At 37.2% G+C, this 18,925-nt stretch overlaps 1 protein-coding gene across 3 annotated transcripts in view; it reads right to left on the reverse strand.

The window, feature by feature from the left end:
- NAALADL2 (N-acetylated alpha-linked acidic dipeptidase like 2) overlaps nucleotides 1-18,925 on the reverse strand; it is a 910,351-nt gene that overhangs the window by 492,914 nt on the left and 398,512 nt on the right. For all 3 annotated transcript variants that reach the window (XM_016218033.2, XM_087818309.1, XM_087818310.1), the window contains one exon: nucleotides 5,627-6,128. In XM_016218033.2, the coding sequence (XP_016073519.1) occupies nucleotides 5,627-6,128 (502 nt within the window). The remainder of the gene's footprint in view (nucleotides 1-5,626; nucleotides 6,129-18,925) is intronic.

Raw genomic sequence — 18,925 nt, forward strand, 5'->3', positions numbered from 1 at the left:
TTAAATTTCAGTATCAATGTTTCATATTTTTAAGTTTAATCCTAACATCTGAATAAACTATTCTATAGTAAAAAAACAAAAACAGCAGCCAAATTATGTTGGTTTATTTCCATTCCCTAAATCTGCATGTATTTTCAGTTAGGGTTCGCCAGAGAAACAAAACTAACTGGAAATACATATAGAGAGAGAAAATTTTATTTTAAGGAATTGGCTCACACAGTTGTCGAGTCTTAGCAAGTTCAAAACCTGTAGGATAGACCAGCCAGTAGGCTGCAGACCAGAGAACTGCAGTTCAAGTTCAAAAGCACTCTGCTGGTAGAATTCCCTCTTCCTTCTGAAATGTTAGTCTTTTTCTATTAAACCTTCAACTGACTGGACCAAACCTACCCACATTATATAAGGTGATTGGTTTTACTAAAAGTCTACTGACTTAAATGTTAATCTAATTGTAAACATACCTTCGCAGAAACATCTAGAATAATGTTTGACCAAACACCTGTGCATTGTGGCCTAGTCAAGTTGATACATAGGATTTACCATCACACTGTGATTACATATAAGGATCTAACATTTGGAAAATAAAGTCACCTCTCTATTCGGTGATAGTTTCCCAGGATGGGGGCAGTGGGGAGAAAGCATTCATCATTCGTGTTTAGGTATCTGAATCACCAGTCAATTTTCCTTTCCCTCCCATCAGCTAGAAACATCCATTTCACGTGGCTGTAATAAAGTACTTAATTTTGGTTGGATAAATATTGTATAAATAATTGATTTTCACATATATTTTAATTTAAATTTTCCCTGTAAACCCCCCATTGAAGATTATGAAATTAATACTTTAAGCTGCAATATTTAAATAGCTTGCTTAATTGCTAACACATGGACTGAGATTTTCAAATTGCAAATCTCAAAAGGTCAGGTGTGCCACTTAAACCTTGATTTCATTGATATTGAAAAGAACGTGAAAGAGAGAAGTGTGTAACCAGTTTCCAACCTTTCCGTGTTTAAGTTATACTATACTGAACGTAGTCATTAGCAACTTTTCTATCGAAAGAGTGTTGGGAAGTCAAGTGAATCCACAGGAAACTGACATACTTGATCCTCAAAGAAAAAGGTTTGTTTTTACCTTGTACTACATCTGACTGATCTCACTCCTTTTTTGGAATGAATAAGATCAAGAAGTGAATGGACGAAAAAGCCTATTATAGCCAATGCAGCAAAAGATGTAAGAAAAATGTGACAAGCCTGAAGGTTGAATGTATTTCAGGATAGGCAGCTGGCAAGCATAGATGACCTTAGCATATCTGATGGAAATATTTCATGGGCCATAGAACATAGTCACTGCAAAAGAGTCATCTATGTAAAAAGAGTCATCTATGGAAAATATACCCTCCCCCACTAAGAATTCAACAAAAATCAAATTTGAAAAACTACGGATTCCTGAATTTTGATCCTTAACAACTTAGCCCTGATGTTTTACATCAGATAGATTCCATGAAAATTATTTTTAAAAAAGAAACGTGCTTACTAGGAAAGTATGTAACCTAATCTTAGCATGTAAACTTGAGGATAAAATAATTTGTAGGCATATGAATGCTGGGTGTGGAGGAGTAGGGATGGAGGGAGAGGATGAGAGAGAGAGAGAGAGAGAGAGAGAGAGGGAGCATTCTCTGAATTTATTTGATCTTTGAGAAGGAAGAAAGCAATCCTTTGGGCGGAGCTGGACCGAGACTGAAACAAACTCTTCCTGAAATGTTAGGGCATAAAAGAACTGTGAGGGGATCCACTTTGTACCTCCATAAAACCTATGATCACAGAAATAACTACTTGTAAAATTTTTCTTTCATTTTTTTCTTTATAGAAAGAGAATGCCATATAGATTAGACAGCATATCATTAAAAACTGGAATATAGTAGGCATTCAGCCCATGTATACCCAGGGAAAAGAAAAACCTTTCCCTTCAAAATCAACTCTTTAGTACGTGCTATGAGAATGTAGATAAAATACGTTCAAAAATCAAACGTATGATATATATATATGTAAAACTATATGTAGGACTTTAGTTTCAATTTTCAATAATATACATGAATAACTAGAAGTATGCTGATGCTCCTAGATTTACAATGGAGTTACATCCCAATAAACCCATCATAAGTTGAAAATATTGTAAATGCTTTTAACATACCTAACCTGCTGGGCATCATAGCTTAGCTTAGCCTACCTTAAACACACTAAGAACACTTACATTAGCCTACAGTTGAGCAAAATCATCTCACTGCTGCTGCCCACCACCAGGGGAGAGTCCTGTGCCATATATAACCTGCCTGGGAAAGATTAAGATGCAAAATGTGAAGTATGGTTTCTACTGTATGTGTGTTGCTTTTGCACCATCATAAAGATGAAAAAATTATGTCAAACCTTTGTAAGTTGGGGACCACCTGTACATTCATTTTTTTAAAAAATCATCTACATGGAAGTGAAGGCTTTATTGAGGTCTGTATTCTGAGTTCATTCTAGCCTGCAGTAAAGATTTACTGAGTTTCTGCATAATATCACTCAAGTGCTATGTCAGACTCATAGTCCTTTTTCTCCACTGCAAAGTAGAAGGTGATTCATGCCGACAGAAAGAGAGAAAATGAAGTGTACTGAGAGTTGCAAGGGAAGAGTGAGAGAACTCACCTAGTGGGATATCAGAGAGCATCATGGAGAAGTTGGCACCTGAGCCAGGCCTCAAAGGATGCATAGTATTTGAACAGGTCAGGATTGGGAAGATCATTGTAGTCAAAGGCCCTTCCATCAACAATCCTCATTCATCCTACTAGTGGGTGTTGCTCTTACTCTGGCCAAATGCCTAAGAATTGGAAGGACATGACTTCTCATCTGTGAGTTGACCCAGTCAGTTAAGAGAATTAATGTCATTCTGCATAACACTAAGAAATACTAAATGAAGCAGTTGCTTATTCTAAAACCTAGAGCAAGAAAATGAATACGTTAAAGAAACGTATCCTATGTATTTCTTTTGTGATTAAATTTAAGACAATGACCATGTGTTGTCTGGAGAGAACAATAGAATGGATAATTACTTCCTTTAGGAATCATCATTTCATTACTGTTAAATTTACCCTGCTATCATTTGTGTGTATTCAATTTTGTGCACCTTTGCTATACGTTTACACCCTTCTCTCCAGTTAAATGCCAGTTGCTTCGTTGCCTTCTTCATTTCTCCCAGCCTTTCTGCTCTCAACCCCTCTAACACCGAAATCAAAGGGGAACAAACAAAATGAAGGATAGAGAAGACAGAGATGAAAAATTATAAAATAGAAGGACAGAGGAGGAACAGAAAGATGGTGACAAAGTACGGCTGGAGACTGGAGAACAGTTGCTGATGGCATTGCCATCATCAAGCCTTGCATCTGCACAAAATCATAACAGCAAAGATATATTTCTGTGGTACCCAAGGAGAGAAAAATCAGGTATGTAAAGGAGTATTTCTAGTGCTTCGATAACCATGAAACTGCCCATGGTTCTCCATGAACTGCACGGCTAGCTTTTCTTTAGGCAAGGGCTGCATTAGCTCATTAAAACTGGAGAGGAGAGGGTTCCAAGAGGGCTACGGACTGAGTGGAAGCTGCACTGACACTCTCCCGGGACCAAACTGGAAGTACAACTAAAATATAGCAAAACCATGCTGAATAATCAACTGCAACTGAGGATGAGCTGGAGAGCACTCTCATAACCTAGGAGGAAAAGTGGAGACCACATAGAGACTGGTAGGAAGTGAGCAGGCGAGAGGGCTGGCTGGGCCCCCACAGGTAGCAGCTGAAGGTCCAGGGGGATATCTCAGCTGTGGGGGTTCCCACTGAGGACTCTGGGGCCTAAACCCCAGGCTGGGCTCCCACAGGCAGCAGCTGAAGGTGCAGAGGGATATCTCAGCTGTGGGGGTTCCCACTGAGGACTCTGGGGACTAAACCCCAGGCTGGGCTCCCCAGCCCAGAGCACCAGACATCTGGTGCCCACATAACATCTGGCTGTGAAGAGCAGCCGGGTTTCTGTCCGCCAGGGAGAGACAGCTGGAAAGGCAGGTGCCCTCTCAAAGAGCCAACGCACAAAGTTTCCTGTGCAGCCACTCACCCTGGGCTCCAGCAGAGGGAGGGCAGAGTGCACTGGAGCTGTGTGAGGAGAATCCACCAAGTCACCCCAACTCTCTTTGTCCCTCCATCCTAGGTTTAGTTATGGTTTCATTTTGTTGTTAGTTTCTGGGCTACCCCAGTGTCCCCAGAATGGCTTCTCAGTTTTTCATCACCAATAAAATTATCTCCCTACTTTAAATTCCCTCTGCTTTAAGTATTCCCTGAGTTTCCTGTTGTCCCAGTTGGATTCCAACTGCTACAATCACTCATTATAAGACAATAGCTGTCTTTCAGCTTGATTTAATATGAACAATTTTACATTAGGAAGGACCATGGAAAGTGTTATTATCTGTGTATAACATGTTAATGGATGCTTATGCAACAGTGAACAGCAGACATAGAAGAGGGTAGGAAACAAAATCCCATTAGTCATTCAGATGTGATCTTCAGGAAGAGAATTATAATTCACCAACCCCAATACACATGATACTTAACCACATAGATTAAACAATGCATTTTCATTGTACATGCTCCCTAGATGATCCCTAGAAATGAACTCATGCCAACATCTTGGCTGTAATAAGTCAGTGTAACTCTGAAAGAATATCCTGGGAAAGCAGTAACCCTCTTCTTCATCCACCTACAAACAGCATCCATCTGATTCAACTAGGACTGTCTTTTCTTGGCAAATATGGAAAATATATGTGGAAGCCAGTATAATCTCCCCCTTCCAGTTCCTCACTTCACTAAATATGTAAACTAGGGAACCTTTTACAACAACATATATGATACTAATATAACAAACAACAACATTTTCCAGTTACCGACTGGTTATGTGACATCAATGAAGCTTTTCCCAAGAACTAATATTAAGGCCTGATAAAAAATATTTTCTTATCATTTAACTTAAAAATCAACACATTTTTACAAGAAAAGTTGCACGCAAACTTATCTTAAAGAGAGAGACGGGTTTTAGAATTGCCTGATATATAGAACCCAATGTGTTTCAATAAAAATGTGCTCATGGGGAAGCTCAGGGATGTAGGAGACCAAATACTACCAGTGCTTGTCTTAGCTCCTGGCCCTAAGAGGCAGTTACTTCTGCCCATAAAGCAGGTTTATTTTATTCTGAAGTCATTTAAAACTGAATCATATGGCTAATGCCTTAGTTTGCATTACATGTACATCCAGTAGTCTTTGCATCTCAATGTGGCCTACCTGGGCTTCCCAAGATGGAGAAAGTGCACTGGCTCAAATCTGTCAGTCTTCATAGTATGTATGGTTCTTATTATCAATTAATAAAGCAGCATGATGAATTTGTATTACAATATGATAAATTTGAAAATGTGCACCCCCTCTGTGAAAAAAGTATGGATAAGTTATGTCCCTTAGCCTGCAAGGTTAATCTTACATATGGCAAAATCACCTGTTCAAAACTCCCTGAAACATCTTTCCCAGAAAATGCCTCCCACCAACATCCATTTCTTCTCTCCTACCTGAACGTCTTCTTAATATCTTCTGCTTGGATTGTCTTGAGAATCTCTTGGTATAACTGGCGATCAAGTGTTCCTGAAGATGTTGAATTTGAAGGGCATTTTTTATGTGCATAATAGCCTATCAAAATTCCAAAAATAAATAAGATGATGGCTGTACAAAGTATTTTTAAAAGGCGGCAAAAGTTGCAGTGGTTACTCTTTGGTGCAGATCTTGTATAGCGGGTGGTATAGTCAGGCTCTTCTTGAAGTCGCTGAAACCTGCCTTTGGGTGAAGTTGCTGGTTGAATGGAATCAAGATTGAGGTCTGCAGTCTCCGAATTCTCCAGGTTCTGATTCTCAGCACTATCTAGCTGGTATTGGTCAAAACCAGGCTCCTCCAGCTCCTTTTCCATGTCCCACTCTAAGTCAAGGGCAGTGGCTTGAAGATCATCATTGTCTAAATACTGTGAATGTCCTGGAGCTCTCTGATCTGCGTTGACCTTTTGATAGGCCATCTTTTTACCTGTGGAAACAAAAGAGGTATAGTTTCTTAAAATAAACAATAAAGAAAGCCTCAGTGGTGAAAACAAAACCATAAACCATATTATGTGTCCATAAAATTCTAGTGATTATAATCAGCATAAATGCATTGCCGCTATAGAAAAATCGTGTATAAGTTAATTATTTCTGTTTTGCTATTGATGTTACTATGGGAAAAGAAGACTAAAAATAAAAGTAGATGGCACTTGGTGGAAAAGCTTATGAGAACACCAAATACACACACACACACACACACACACACACACACACACACACAAACCTTGGAAGCTTGGAGAGTAAGTCTCAAATGCACAGTTGCATTGAGGATAATGTATTACAATGAAGGCAAAATTTAAGCTTACTCGTTTTCAAAATCACCTTTAAGAAAAAAATTAAGGGTGAAAGCAATAAAACTGCTATTTGGTAGGTTAAAGGGGAAGAAACAAAGGGCCCTGGAATGATTTACATTGCCAGAGCTAATTTTAAAAACTCAAATTCAGGATAAGAAAGCAGAACAACTAAGTGAAGTTGTTCTGCCTATTCAGCAACTCTAGAAATACAAGAAGCAAGATACAGTACCTTACATAGTCATGAGTAATTAAAAGGACTGGAAATATTAAAGCTGCCACAGAAGACCATGATATTCCATGGAGTTAGTGACATGAATTGGCCCCACTGATTCAACTTTAAATAAAAATCTGGGATGGCATCCATCCAAAGAAGGAAGCCTTTTGCCAGGCTAGGAGAGTTTGGTTTCATAACCTTGCTACAGGAATGGCAGATGGAGGTTTTCCTCCCTACACAGTTTTGGATGACAGTTTGTTGTATCCTGCAGAGTGGCATTAGGATAACTAGGCTAATTAACTACAAGTGGTCTTCAGTCTGTATTCAGTAACCCATCGGTGTGTTATGGCTGCAGATTAAGAGTATTTATAACTAAATTTTCTGTGTATTAGATATGTCACCCCAGCTGGAATCTAAGATCCCTCACTATGTTTTGTGATTTTTCTATGTGCCCTACTGCTGGTAAAGAACAGAACTCACCTGACAACTGATTAGCCAATTGCCTAATAGCCAGTGGTTGACACATAAACTCTAATGAAAAAAATACAAACAAGGACTTTATAAAGGGAATGGCATTATGCACAGAATTATGTGTATACACAGCTCTAGTCCTGGCTGGCAGAAAATCATAGCAATTAAAATGTTCTGAATGTTTAAAAAAGTTCAATATAATTAAATATTAAACTTTACAAAATAAAAATTGTAATTCTGACTAGATTCTCATCTACTACCCTATAAACTACGATTTTTGCTTACCTAGAGTTGAGTCAATAAATATGAGAATCCAGTGCATGTCAGCTATTGGGATAGGTCCCTATTCCCCAAGAAAGGCATCGTCCAATCAGAGAGTCAAATACATAAGCAATAAATAAGTCAAGATATGCAAAATAGAAGGGAGAATCAGGGGTGATTGATTCTACAGAGAATATGGCAAAGAATATCCCAAGTGACCTCTCAGGTATTTTTGACTAAAGAAAAGGAGGTAACTAGGGCAGACCAGCATTGTGAGAGGAGGGCATGCACGCAGGGGGAGATCTATGAGCATGCAGAATGAGAATGCATGGTGTGTGGACCACACGAAAACCCGGAGTAGTATGCTGTGGCTAAAGATGCAGCACATGGGTCAGAGATTTAGACAAAATCAAGGGAAGGTGATCTCGGACAAAAGGTTGAACTTCTCTGCAACCCAGGGTATTCATCTGTGAAATGGGTCTGATAACACTGTAAGTCTCACAGTCTCGCCATTAGGATTAACAAATCCATTGAATGCTGCATGGGTCAGGAGAAACATTTGTAGTATTAGAGGAAGGAGAACTGTCAAGGATCGCTGGAAGAGGTAAAATGAGTTCAGTAAGGTAGTAGACATTCTATAATTCGGCGAGACACTGTGGGGAAAAGCAGACGGTTGAGTAACATTCATGTGCACAGACACGCCTGTATAATAGTGACTGGCTCGTCTGACTTTTGAACATTCCATCTACGTGGAGAGACTACACCATTTGTGAAAACACCGCATGCCATGCCGATGGTTATCATGCCGGGATGCCCTCGGGGCTGCAGGCCCGGGACCAGCCTTGGGAGTGGGCCTGCAGACCCTTCATCCTTGCGCCTTCCTGCGCGGCCCCCTTCTGCCTGGCCGGTTTCCAGACTGCCTGAAGGAAGCGCAGCAAGTGCACTGTTCTAGTCACATCAGGGCAAGTAGAGAAAGGGAGGCAAGTAGGGAGCGAGTGATAATTACTCAGCTTGGTTAGGAGGTGATGGGATGACTGATGAGGAAGAATCAAGTCACTGTTAAGTAGGAGGAATGGAGGGGAGGGGGAGGGGAGAAACTAGGGGTAGGGAAACCTAAAAGAAGTAGAAATGTAGAATCTCTAAAATTCATGATAACCCTGATATTCCAGAAGTGGAAACCGAGTTCCAGAATTGAATGGTTCTTTTAAGGCTGAGAAAGTGATATTTAGGTACACACTTCTTAAAGTAAGTGCAGTTTTATAAAAATATGAGACTGAAAAGTTGGTGGTAAACTTTTAAATACTTAAGTACTCCACAATTCAACTTATTTTAATGTATAGTAAAAAACACTGTGATTTCTTAGCACTAGTCAGATTGTCCTGTTTGGCTTAGACATCACTATGTTCCTGCTATCTTGACATGATATTATATTTACTTCTTTAACTGTTCAGTTCATGTATTATTGATTAATTTACTTAAAACGCAGTCCCAATGTGGTCTTCTAGATTTTTTTTCATCTCATTTTTTCATCTCATGTCTCTTTCTCTAGAGGCTTTTTCAAAAATTGAATTATAGGGCAATAGAATATAGTTTATGTTGAAGGGAGACTTGACACATAGGAGTTACTACTAAAATGTAAGATCTCTAATTCTGACCTCTAATACAACCATTCAAAGTCATTTCTCTACAAATCACTTTAAAAAAAAAAACAACTGTCCTGATGAGGTAGGGTTTTCATTTCTAGCCTGACAATAGGCATTCCATCACATGTACATCAGCAATTTAACGCTTTTCAAATATCAGACAGAGCCATCAATTAGAATGTAATGCAGATACAGATATTAACTCCTCATTATGATGGATATCTGCCTGACATCTTTACTACCACTTTGGACTCATTACACATTTATAAATTTTCACTAAATTCCAGGAGAGTAGTATCTGAGGCAAAGGTAGATGGAGTCACTTGATGTAACAAAATCCAAGTATTTCAGGAAAATTACCAAGGAAATAAGTAAGTGATAACATGTACAATAAAGAATTTTAACCACTTATTGGTTTAATACACACACACACATACACATATATATAAATTTCTTTAAAATTATCTTGCTTTAAGGAAAATAGGATAGCTTTTGCAAAAATATAACATAAATTTCTCCCTCAGAGTTTTGTTTTATTTAATCAACCAATTTAAAATGAACTCAAAAACAAAACTGAGTGAGAAACTACTAAGTAAATAAAACTTTGATATTATATTTGATTTTGAGTGAGAACAAAATCCATGGTTCCCAGAAAGATATAACTTTCTTTAAAACACCTATGCCTTATGAGACTAGTAAAGGACACATCACATTTCTTTTACCAGAACATTTCGATTCCCAACTGCAATGAAAATATTATATTATAAAAAGAAATCTTCAGCAGAATTAGCATGTCTTAAATATCATATATTATGCCATTCGGCCATATATTTTCTATTACTGATGCACAAGATTCATTTAATTTATATTGTCATAGTACTTTACAGCTACTCCACTTGAGTAATTTTAAAAAAGAGATTTTAGAATCTACCCCATGAATCTTTCTCTAAATGATAAGTACTTTGTTGTTGGCAGGTCATAGAAATGTGTGGCATTTCTTTAAAAAATATATCTGTAACAACCTTATAGTCTATGTTGTGCCACTGGTTTTTTCTATAAAGAGCAATTTTTAAAAAAATGTTGAATATATTCTCCATGTTTTCAAAATATCTTATTCATTTAAGTTAGATCCTTCCCACCCAGGCCCACACCAAAGGCTAAATTGTTTTTAAAATTCACTATATTAAAATGTTTATTTTTTTATAGAGAGTAGTTCTCCCTTATTTGCAGAGGATAGTTCCAAGACACCCAATGGGTGCCTGAAACCTCAAATAATATAATATCCCATATATATTGTTTTCCCTATACATGCATGCCTATGATAAAGTTTAATTTATAAATTAGGCACACTAAAAGATTAACAACAGTAACTAACAGTAACATAGAATAATTATAACAATATACTGCAATAAAAGATATGTGAATGTAGTCTGTCTCTCAAACATTTAATTTCTGAAAAGTTTTCCAAAACATTTCCCCCCACAAATTTAGTGCCTTTTCCTCCTTAACAAGTATTTATCATGCACTGTGGTTGTACCTTTTGCATTTTTGAGGTGCAACAGAAAAACTAGCACAGATTTTTTTTAGCTTCACAATTTCACAAAGAGAAAATTCATTCTCACAGTAGATCTTAGCAACTTCAGCAGTTACCATTTTTTTTTCTTTCCTTATTAAGTCAAGAACTTTCATCTTTTCACTTAAATGAAGCACTCTGCAGCTTCTCATTGGCATATCCAAAATGACTTCATCACCACTCTTGCACTTTGGGGCCTTTATGAAGGAAAATAAGGGTTACTTGAATACAAGCACTGAGATGCCAGGACAACCTGATAACTGAGACAGCTACTGAGTGACAAACAGGCCAGGAGCATCTACAGGGTGGAGAGGCTGGACAATGGGAAGATTCACTCTTGGGCAGGACAAAAAGGATAGTAGCAGCCTGGCCGGCATGGCTCAGCGGTTGAGCATCAGCCTATGATCCAGGAGATCTCAGTTCAATTCCCGGTCAGGGCACATGCCCGGGTTGCAGGCTCGATCCCCAGCAGGGGGCATGCAGGTGGCCAATCAATGACTCTCATCATTGATGTTTCTCTCTCTCTCTCTCCCCCTCTCCCTTCCTCTCTTTGAAATCAATAAAAATACATTAAAAAAAAAAAAAGGACAGCAGAAGATTCCATCACTCCACTCAGAAGGCCGCACAATTTAAAACATGAACTGTTTATTTCTGTAATTTTCCATTTAATATTTTCAGACCACAGCTGATAGCAGGTAACTGAAACCATGGAAAGCAAAACCATGGATAAGGGAAGACTACTTTACACGTATCCCTTTATAAGGAAAACAAGCAGATACTAACTAGTTGAACTAAAAGTTTTTGGTGGGTGTTTTTTTTCTAGGCTATGACAGGCTTAGATCAATAAAAAATAAATTTGCAGACGCTGCAGTCAGACTACCTGGTTCAAACTCTAGCTCTGTTACGTAGTTTAGACCAGTTATTTAACATTTTTATGCTTAGATTCCACATTTGTAAAATGGAAATGATGAATAAGGCAAATAACTGGAGGTGCTTATAATTATGTCTAACACATTGTAAGGGATTCATTAACAAAGGATCACTGCAGAAATTCTACAGAGTTGAAGAAATTAGACATATTTGGAGCTTACAAATATTCAAGTACAGCCTTGAATAAATCTTCATTATGGCTAGGAGCCTTCAGTTCTAATAATAAGAACCTGCAGATGATGGGAACTGCGGTGGCGTACTCAAGCGCTTTTCAGAGTAGGAAGCATCTGTTAACCATTAGCTATGGTTCAGGTAGATGAGAGGAAGTGTGGCTAATGTTATATAAAAAGTTATTATTGCATTTGACTTACCACCAACAAATCTATATGCTGTTATTGGTTATTGCAGAACTTAATTTCTTGTTAGTCTACTTACAAACAAACAAACAAACAAAAAATAAAAACAGAGCTTTTCCATAATGCTGAAGAGTTCAGTTTAACAGTTCCAGTAATTAGTGATAATTATGAACAGGAGTTATATATGTTTGATGTAGAAAAACATGTTTCTCATAGGTGGTTGATTTGATTCATTGACTATGATGATACCAATAGTATTTTAACTCAAACAGTGTAGATCTTACTAGAATTAGGAATCCATCTAAAGACTTTCCTACTTATACAATTTATTTTACAAGAAAAGTAAATAAATGAATCTGGCAGATTAACTAAAACATAAGGCAGGTTCTCAATTTTCTATGACGGTTCTATGATTGAATCTTTATTGTATGATGGGGAAAAATATTCATATAGCATTTCCTAAAGCTTTGAATGTCAGCTCATTTGCTGGTTTGAGCAGACTGATTTGAGGCAAAGGCATTTCTTAGAAATGTCAGTGCATCATGGAAAGGCATTCATTACGCACCTCTGTGCACTATACTTTAGATGCTGTACCAGTGAACTGTATGCATGCCCAGAGGAATTTTTAAATCTAAGTTTAAGAATATGCCTTAAAGGCTAAAAACAGTTGACATAAATTTTTCAGTATGAACCTAGTTTGTACAAATAAAGCCCATATTTGCAGAATACATTTCTGTTGTTGAAAGCTTTAATGGCCTCAATTTGAAAGCAGGGCAAAAGATAAAACTATAAAAACAGTAATTCAGAAGACTCTATTCCCTGATTTAATTTTCCAGTATAATGAGATTTTTTTTCCATCTGGTTTTGTGAAATGGCCCTGGCAATTGCTATAGTGTCTATAAATGCATTAAGAATTCCTTATTTAATTGCAATGTTGTGTGTCAACTGCATACAAGAAATGACAATAATTATTTGTTCTTCATGCTTCACTAATTGAAATTAGAGTGTATATGGAGTTAGGGGAACCTATTATTTGTGCTTTATTTTTAGAAAAAAAATTCATCAAAGCCTACTCTTAAATGGGTAATAGTATGCTGAATTTAGCAGATAATAAAGCTGGGGAGTATAAAACTCACTTTACTCTGGGGCCGGAGTTACCTTAATCACTAAATAATATGTAAAAGTTACCCTTATAGCATGCCAAATTAATGAGCTATAAGTTGCAAAATGCAGTCAAAAACCATTTGAGGGAAAATTATTCGATGAAAACCAGCAGGTTTGTGTAAATTTGTTTTATATTGCTTGCATATGTATGACCACCTGGTCAGCTCCCTGAGTGGGCTGCCTTTCTTTAGGTACCTGTGTGCAATCGCAATTACTGTCTTTAATACACTCTAACTGAATGGTTAATTGGACCCACCTGGGTTCCTGTATTTCTGGTAATGTTTTTCAATATTAGAATGATGTATTTTAATTTATGATTTGGCAAACAGAAGAATTAATTTAAGTGAACTGAAACAATACAGAATATACTCTGTGTTTCCTGAACAGGGAGTTTGAACATTTAGTATTATTTAGAATATGTATTGTTCCAGTTGAAGTCTCACCAATATCACAAAACTCTTTATACCTTGGGATGTGTAAACAGATCCTGCTCCTGCATGGACTCCTTTCCAGTCCTTTTTGGTGTTTTGATTCTACCTAGATTCTAGAGTATCTTTTTTTTTTTTTTTTCTCCTGGTCATCATTCCCATTTATTGTAAAATCTCTAGAAGTACTGTATTAATCTACTGCTACAGAATTTACATCCTTTCCACCTTCAGAGTATTTGAAGTGGCTTACGTTAGAAATGCACATGCATGAGATAGATGAAACCACAAAAATACAAGAAAAAGAAGAATGAAGGAGAAAAAACTCTGATAGTCTAGCTAAAGAAAGACACGATAATTTAGTTTTCATGTAGTTCTGAGCTTCCCTGGGGTCAGGGCAAAGAAGGGTATCTGCAGGGTCTTCTCAAATTCTATCAGCCTTCACCTGGTCCCACCTGCTAATGTATAAGGCTGTTAGTCTCAGCTGAAGGGTTTGGTCTTAATTCTATTTTTTCTACGTTATCTCTTTTCGGAGTTGCAGATTTCCATGTTGGGAAAATACTTTATCTAGTCAGATAAATCTAGGAGTCTCCTTATTATCTTTTATACTTAGATTTTGATACATAAAAGTAATGATATTCCCATGTTATGCTATCCAGAATTATATGCTAATAGATCATTTATTGAACCCTTAAAATGAGCCAGGATCCACTACAAGGTTTGGGCTTTACACACATTGTGTCATATAATCAAATAATCCTATATGTTAGGCACTATTATTATTCTCATTTTATAGCTGAGGTGTCTGTTAAGTATTTTCCCTAAATTCTCACAACTAATAAGTGCAAGCCGCTGGAGTATCACAACCGACCTGTCAATTTCCAAAATCTATTCTTTTAAAAATTACAACAGTCAGACTCTCTAAAAGTCGCCAGCTCTGGCAGATGTTAACAGATTCAGAGATCTTACTGGTTTATTTATCCCCGATTAGGTCACAAATGTGAGCACAAGCAGGGGAGTCTCAGGTCAGTGTGAATGGTCCGCCCGGATCCTTGGCTGCGTAAGGGCCGCTCTGCCTGCAGGGCCTAGCGGGTCTCCGCGCTTGCTCCCCCGGCCCAGGCGGGCGTCGGTGCTCCCCAGCACCCCAGCACCCCAGCACCCCAGCACCCCAGCACCGGGGTGTTGCATGAGGGCGACTGCCTCCGAGGACACTGCTCTGAGGAAAGGACCACAACCTCTGCGTTAGATCTCCTCTTAGCAACACTCTCAACAACATTTCTCCTTCCTCCTGCTGCGAAGGGACAAACAGCAAAACAGCTCTGCTTAGAACTTGAAAGCTGTTGTTCACATTCAACCTGCTTCTGACCTGCCTTCAGCTACTAACACCCTCGGGCCATCCTGTCCTACTTCCCCCTAGGTGTGGCTCACGCGGGCCTGGGAGAGCTCCGAGGGCGTCAGGAGCTAACAGGCACAGTGGCCACTTGGCCCTCTGAGAGCTGCCAGCCAGGAGAAGCCTCTTAGCTCGGTAGATGCGCTGCAATCTTCTGTCCTTTCAGCTGCGTGAATGATCTTAAATTGCTGCTTTTTGACTATGGCTTTGGATTTCCGGGGACAGATGAAGCTTTTATCTACACGAGGACACTAAGCACTCTATTTTTCACAGTTTTCAAAGGTGCTTTATTGGTTACTTTTTAAATATCTTTATTCTTCAAACAGTATCGACAGGTTTCTACAAACTGGAGGTGCTTTATTCTAAAATTCGCATTGCTATGCTTCCTAAAATCCTAACACAGAAAGACTGTTTCGGGCCCAGAGTGGTGACCCAGTAAAAGCACCTTTCATTTTCTGAAATCACTCTCTTCAGACTTGTTACTTTAGGGTGTTATGAGGAAAAAGTGTTAATATATCATGATACTGAGATTAACTGGTGGGAAAGAAAGCAGCCCAGGAAAACACATTGGTACAGTATGTTTATGTCCATTCAAAGTTCAGTTAGGGAGAAAATATGTATCATATGAACCACCCCAAATTTATACTGGGTAAATTCTGGAAATCTATAACTTAGCTAAAGATCCAAGGGTAAGATCCAAATGTATAACTTTTACCATTCAAACTGTTAGACCATGAGCTAAAGAAAGAAAAATTGGTAATTTAACCCAATGATAGAAATTCATTATAGTTAACAGCATGATATGCTCCTTATAAGACAAACATCATATGTATTAACTGACTTAATCTTTGGGCTAAAAATTAGTTTAAGTGAATTACTATGTTTTCCTAAATAGTAGGAATACATTAACGATAAGGAAACTAAGAATTGTGATGCTTTCTATTCACAGTTGATGACAAAATCAAGATTGAAATGCTGTTCAAGAATTATCTCAAGCAACAATAACAAAAAAGAAACAAATTGCCCAAGATTTTGCTATTCTTTCTTCTAAGATGCCATATTCATAAATATACATATACTTGAAGCTAAACTAAGATATATTTTTACAATATTTTCTTCTAGGCTCCCACTGATACAAAAATAAAATTATATTTGAAAATAAAGGTGACAAAACATTCTTTTAAAGTAGAAAATTCAAGTTATTTCTATAAGTGACCTTTCCTTACATATGATAATACTAGAAACTGTTAACCTTTTCAATGAAAGAGAATGTATTAAATAAGAAAAAACAGATGAAAAATACTCTATCAATATATTACATCTGTATGACAGTTTGACATTAGACATTAATTTTTATTATAAATCTACATACATGCATACTAATAATTTTGGGTAAATTAAAGCAACTAAACAATTTACCCAAACTTATACTGGGTACTGATTATGTCATTTATATTTTATTTATGAACAGGAATATTATGAAAAAATGAAAAACCTCCAATGGCACATAAAAGTAATGCTGATATGAAATTAAATGTCAAGCAAAAGTCATGAAAATGCAATATTCACAAAGACATTAAATGTAAAACATTTAACAGAACTTTTATATAATAGACACCATTGAATCGTAGTTTATAATAATGCATACAAAATGTTTAAATTCACATAGCACTTTAATTTTTAATGTCAAATATTATGACTTTACCAACATGAAATTTAGTTTCTTTTCTCATTTACTTTCTTCCCATAATACACCTTTGTCTCTTCTTTATATTTTTTGCCTTACTTCAGGCTTTCCCATGATTTCATTTTTACTTTTCTATTCTTACTTTTTTCACTATTGATGTCTCATAAATTCATTGAAAAATAATAAAATAACTGCCCCCAAAGAGTTCATTTTATTATTATTTATATATTGAGAATGCTACATCTTGAACTATAAAGAATCATTGGATTTTTTAAAATTTGAAATCATGACCTAATGACCAAACCAAAGATAATGTTTTGCTCTACCTTTCCAACAGATCTTGAGTCTTCAAAATAATAGTAAAATTCAACTTATCCTTAACATGCCGCTTGTGAGTTCTATTTATGAAGAACTAAAGACCCTCCTCCCTAACACTTCTACAAAGAGCCCCTTCCACTGTCGTGACTGGAGAGACTTCTCCCAATCATCCTCTGTAACTATCACCTGTAGTTAGCCCCCAAATGAAATCTCTACATCCCAATCATATTTTAGGAACCAAAACATTCTTTTTCTTTCCTTTCTTTATGTTTTGTTTTTTGTCGGTTTTTTTAATCCTGTAAAGAGTGGAGTTCTTTCATGGTGTCCTGAGTAATTTGAAACCCTTGAGAGCCCAACATAATAGAAATATTATAGTTTCCATCTGAAAAGAAGCATAATCTTTAAGAATATAGAAAACCAAAATTAAGTTCAGGAAATAGAAACATACATGGCAACACAAGTTGTAAATAACAGATTACCTTGATTAGTTTAATTGCGCTAAATTATATAGTATTGGGGGGGGAAAGCACATTTACGTGCCACTATGTACCCTCTACTTATACTAATTATTTAATCACCAGAACAACACCGTCATGTAACTCATTTTACAGATAAGGAGACAGAAGAGAGAGAGAGAGGAAGCCCCTTGCTCTAGATCACACAGGATTTAAATCCAGGCAGTGTGGCCTCAGAATTTGTGTTATCCAGTCTGCTATAATGATAGAAAACTATCACAAGAAGGCATATTTTGAATTCCTCTAAAGATTAAAAACAATCAAACAAACAACAACAAAAACATTTAAGGACATCACTCGATGTTCCCGCAATAAAGTCCTAACAAAATTTTGTAGTATGGCATTTTCCCATAATCCCCATTATGTAGCTTCCTTGAATCTTTCTGAGGAAAAGAGGGGAGAAATGAGAAACCTCTCATATTCACACATAGATATAAGCTGCCACTCTCTGGCCTCACTAAATTTACTTGTGTCTTCCCCGAATACACTTTATATTCACCCTGAAAGCTACTGGCTGCCTACGCTTGTGATTTTAATCAATTTTTAATTTTTAATTTTCAATAAACTTTTTTTTTCTCTGGTCTGCTCCCAATAATTATTATTCACATTTTTATTGCCCACAGTTTTTGACCATGCAAATGTTTGTTGGACTAAATTCATAATTTTGACAACCCCTGAAGAATTAATAATTTCCTCACACTTATATTGATGCTATTTCAGGTCTACATATACATCCTAAGAGCAATCGTTTAACTTAAATGTGGCAGCTCTTAAACTAACAGATTGAATGATAGTGCAACATTTATTTCCTGAAGCGTCTTATGAGAACTGTAGGTAAGGTATGAATAACTTTCACAAAGAAGAAATCCTTGGAGCCCTGAGCACAAAGAAGTCCAACTACCCTGTTGGAAAGACCATGTGGAGAGGCTCTGACACCATACGGAGAAGAAGCTGAGCCCAGGCATCTAAACCCAAACTCCAATTGTGTGAGACTAGACCAGCCACCAGCTGATCTCCACTGAGTGACAAGCTTGTGCAACAAAAGAATTGGCCAGGGGGCCCATTTTCCTGATTAGATCATGAGACATAATAAAATGGTGACTTTCAAAGCCACAAAATTCAGGGGTAGTTGGTGACTCAGCAATAAATACCCAGAAGATCGGTAAAGCTATTTTTCGAAAATACAATTCTCACCACTGTCATTTGACAAATTAAAGCCTATGAGGTGTTTTATTCTGCACTAACATCACATTTCACACTCTCCTCTCCAATGCTATATACAGGACCTTGATGGCCCAGCCTCAATTTCCATTCTGACCCTTCACTCTGCTCCCTGCTGCCAGGCACACATTGCACATGCCCTTCCTCTGTCTGGTGTATCTTCAGGTTCAGATTCCTAACTGTAGTTAATTTGTCTCATTATTTTTCATCTTTGTAGCCTAGCACAGTATCTGGAACCTTGTAGCTGCTCAAAAAATAATAG

Source organism: Miniopterus natalensis, chromosome 6, assembly GCF_054644295.1.
Source record: "Miniopterus natalensis isolate mMinNat1 chromosome 6, mMinNat1.hap1, whole genome shotgun sequence".
Lineage (NCBI taxonomy): Eukaryota > Metazoa > Chordata > Mammalia > Chiroptera > Miniopteridae > Miniopterus > Miniopterus natalensis.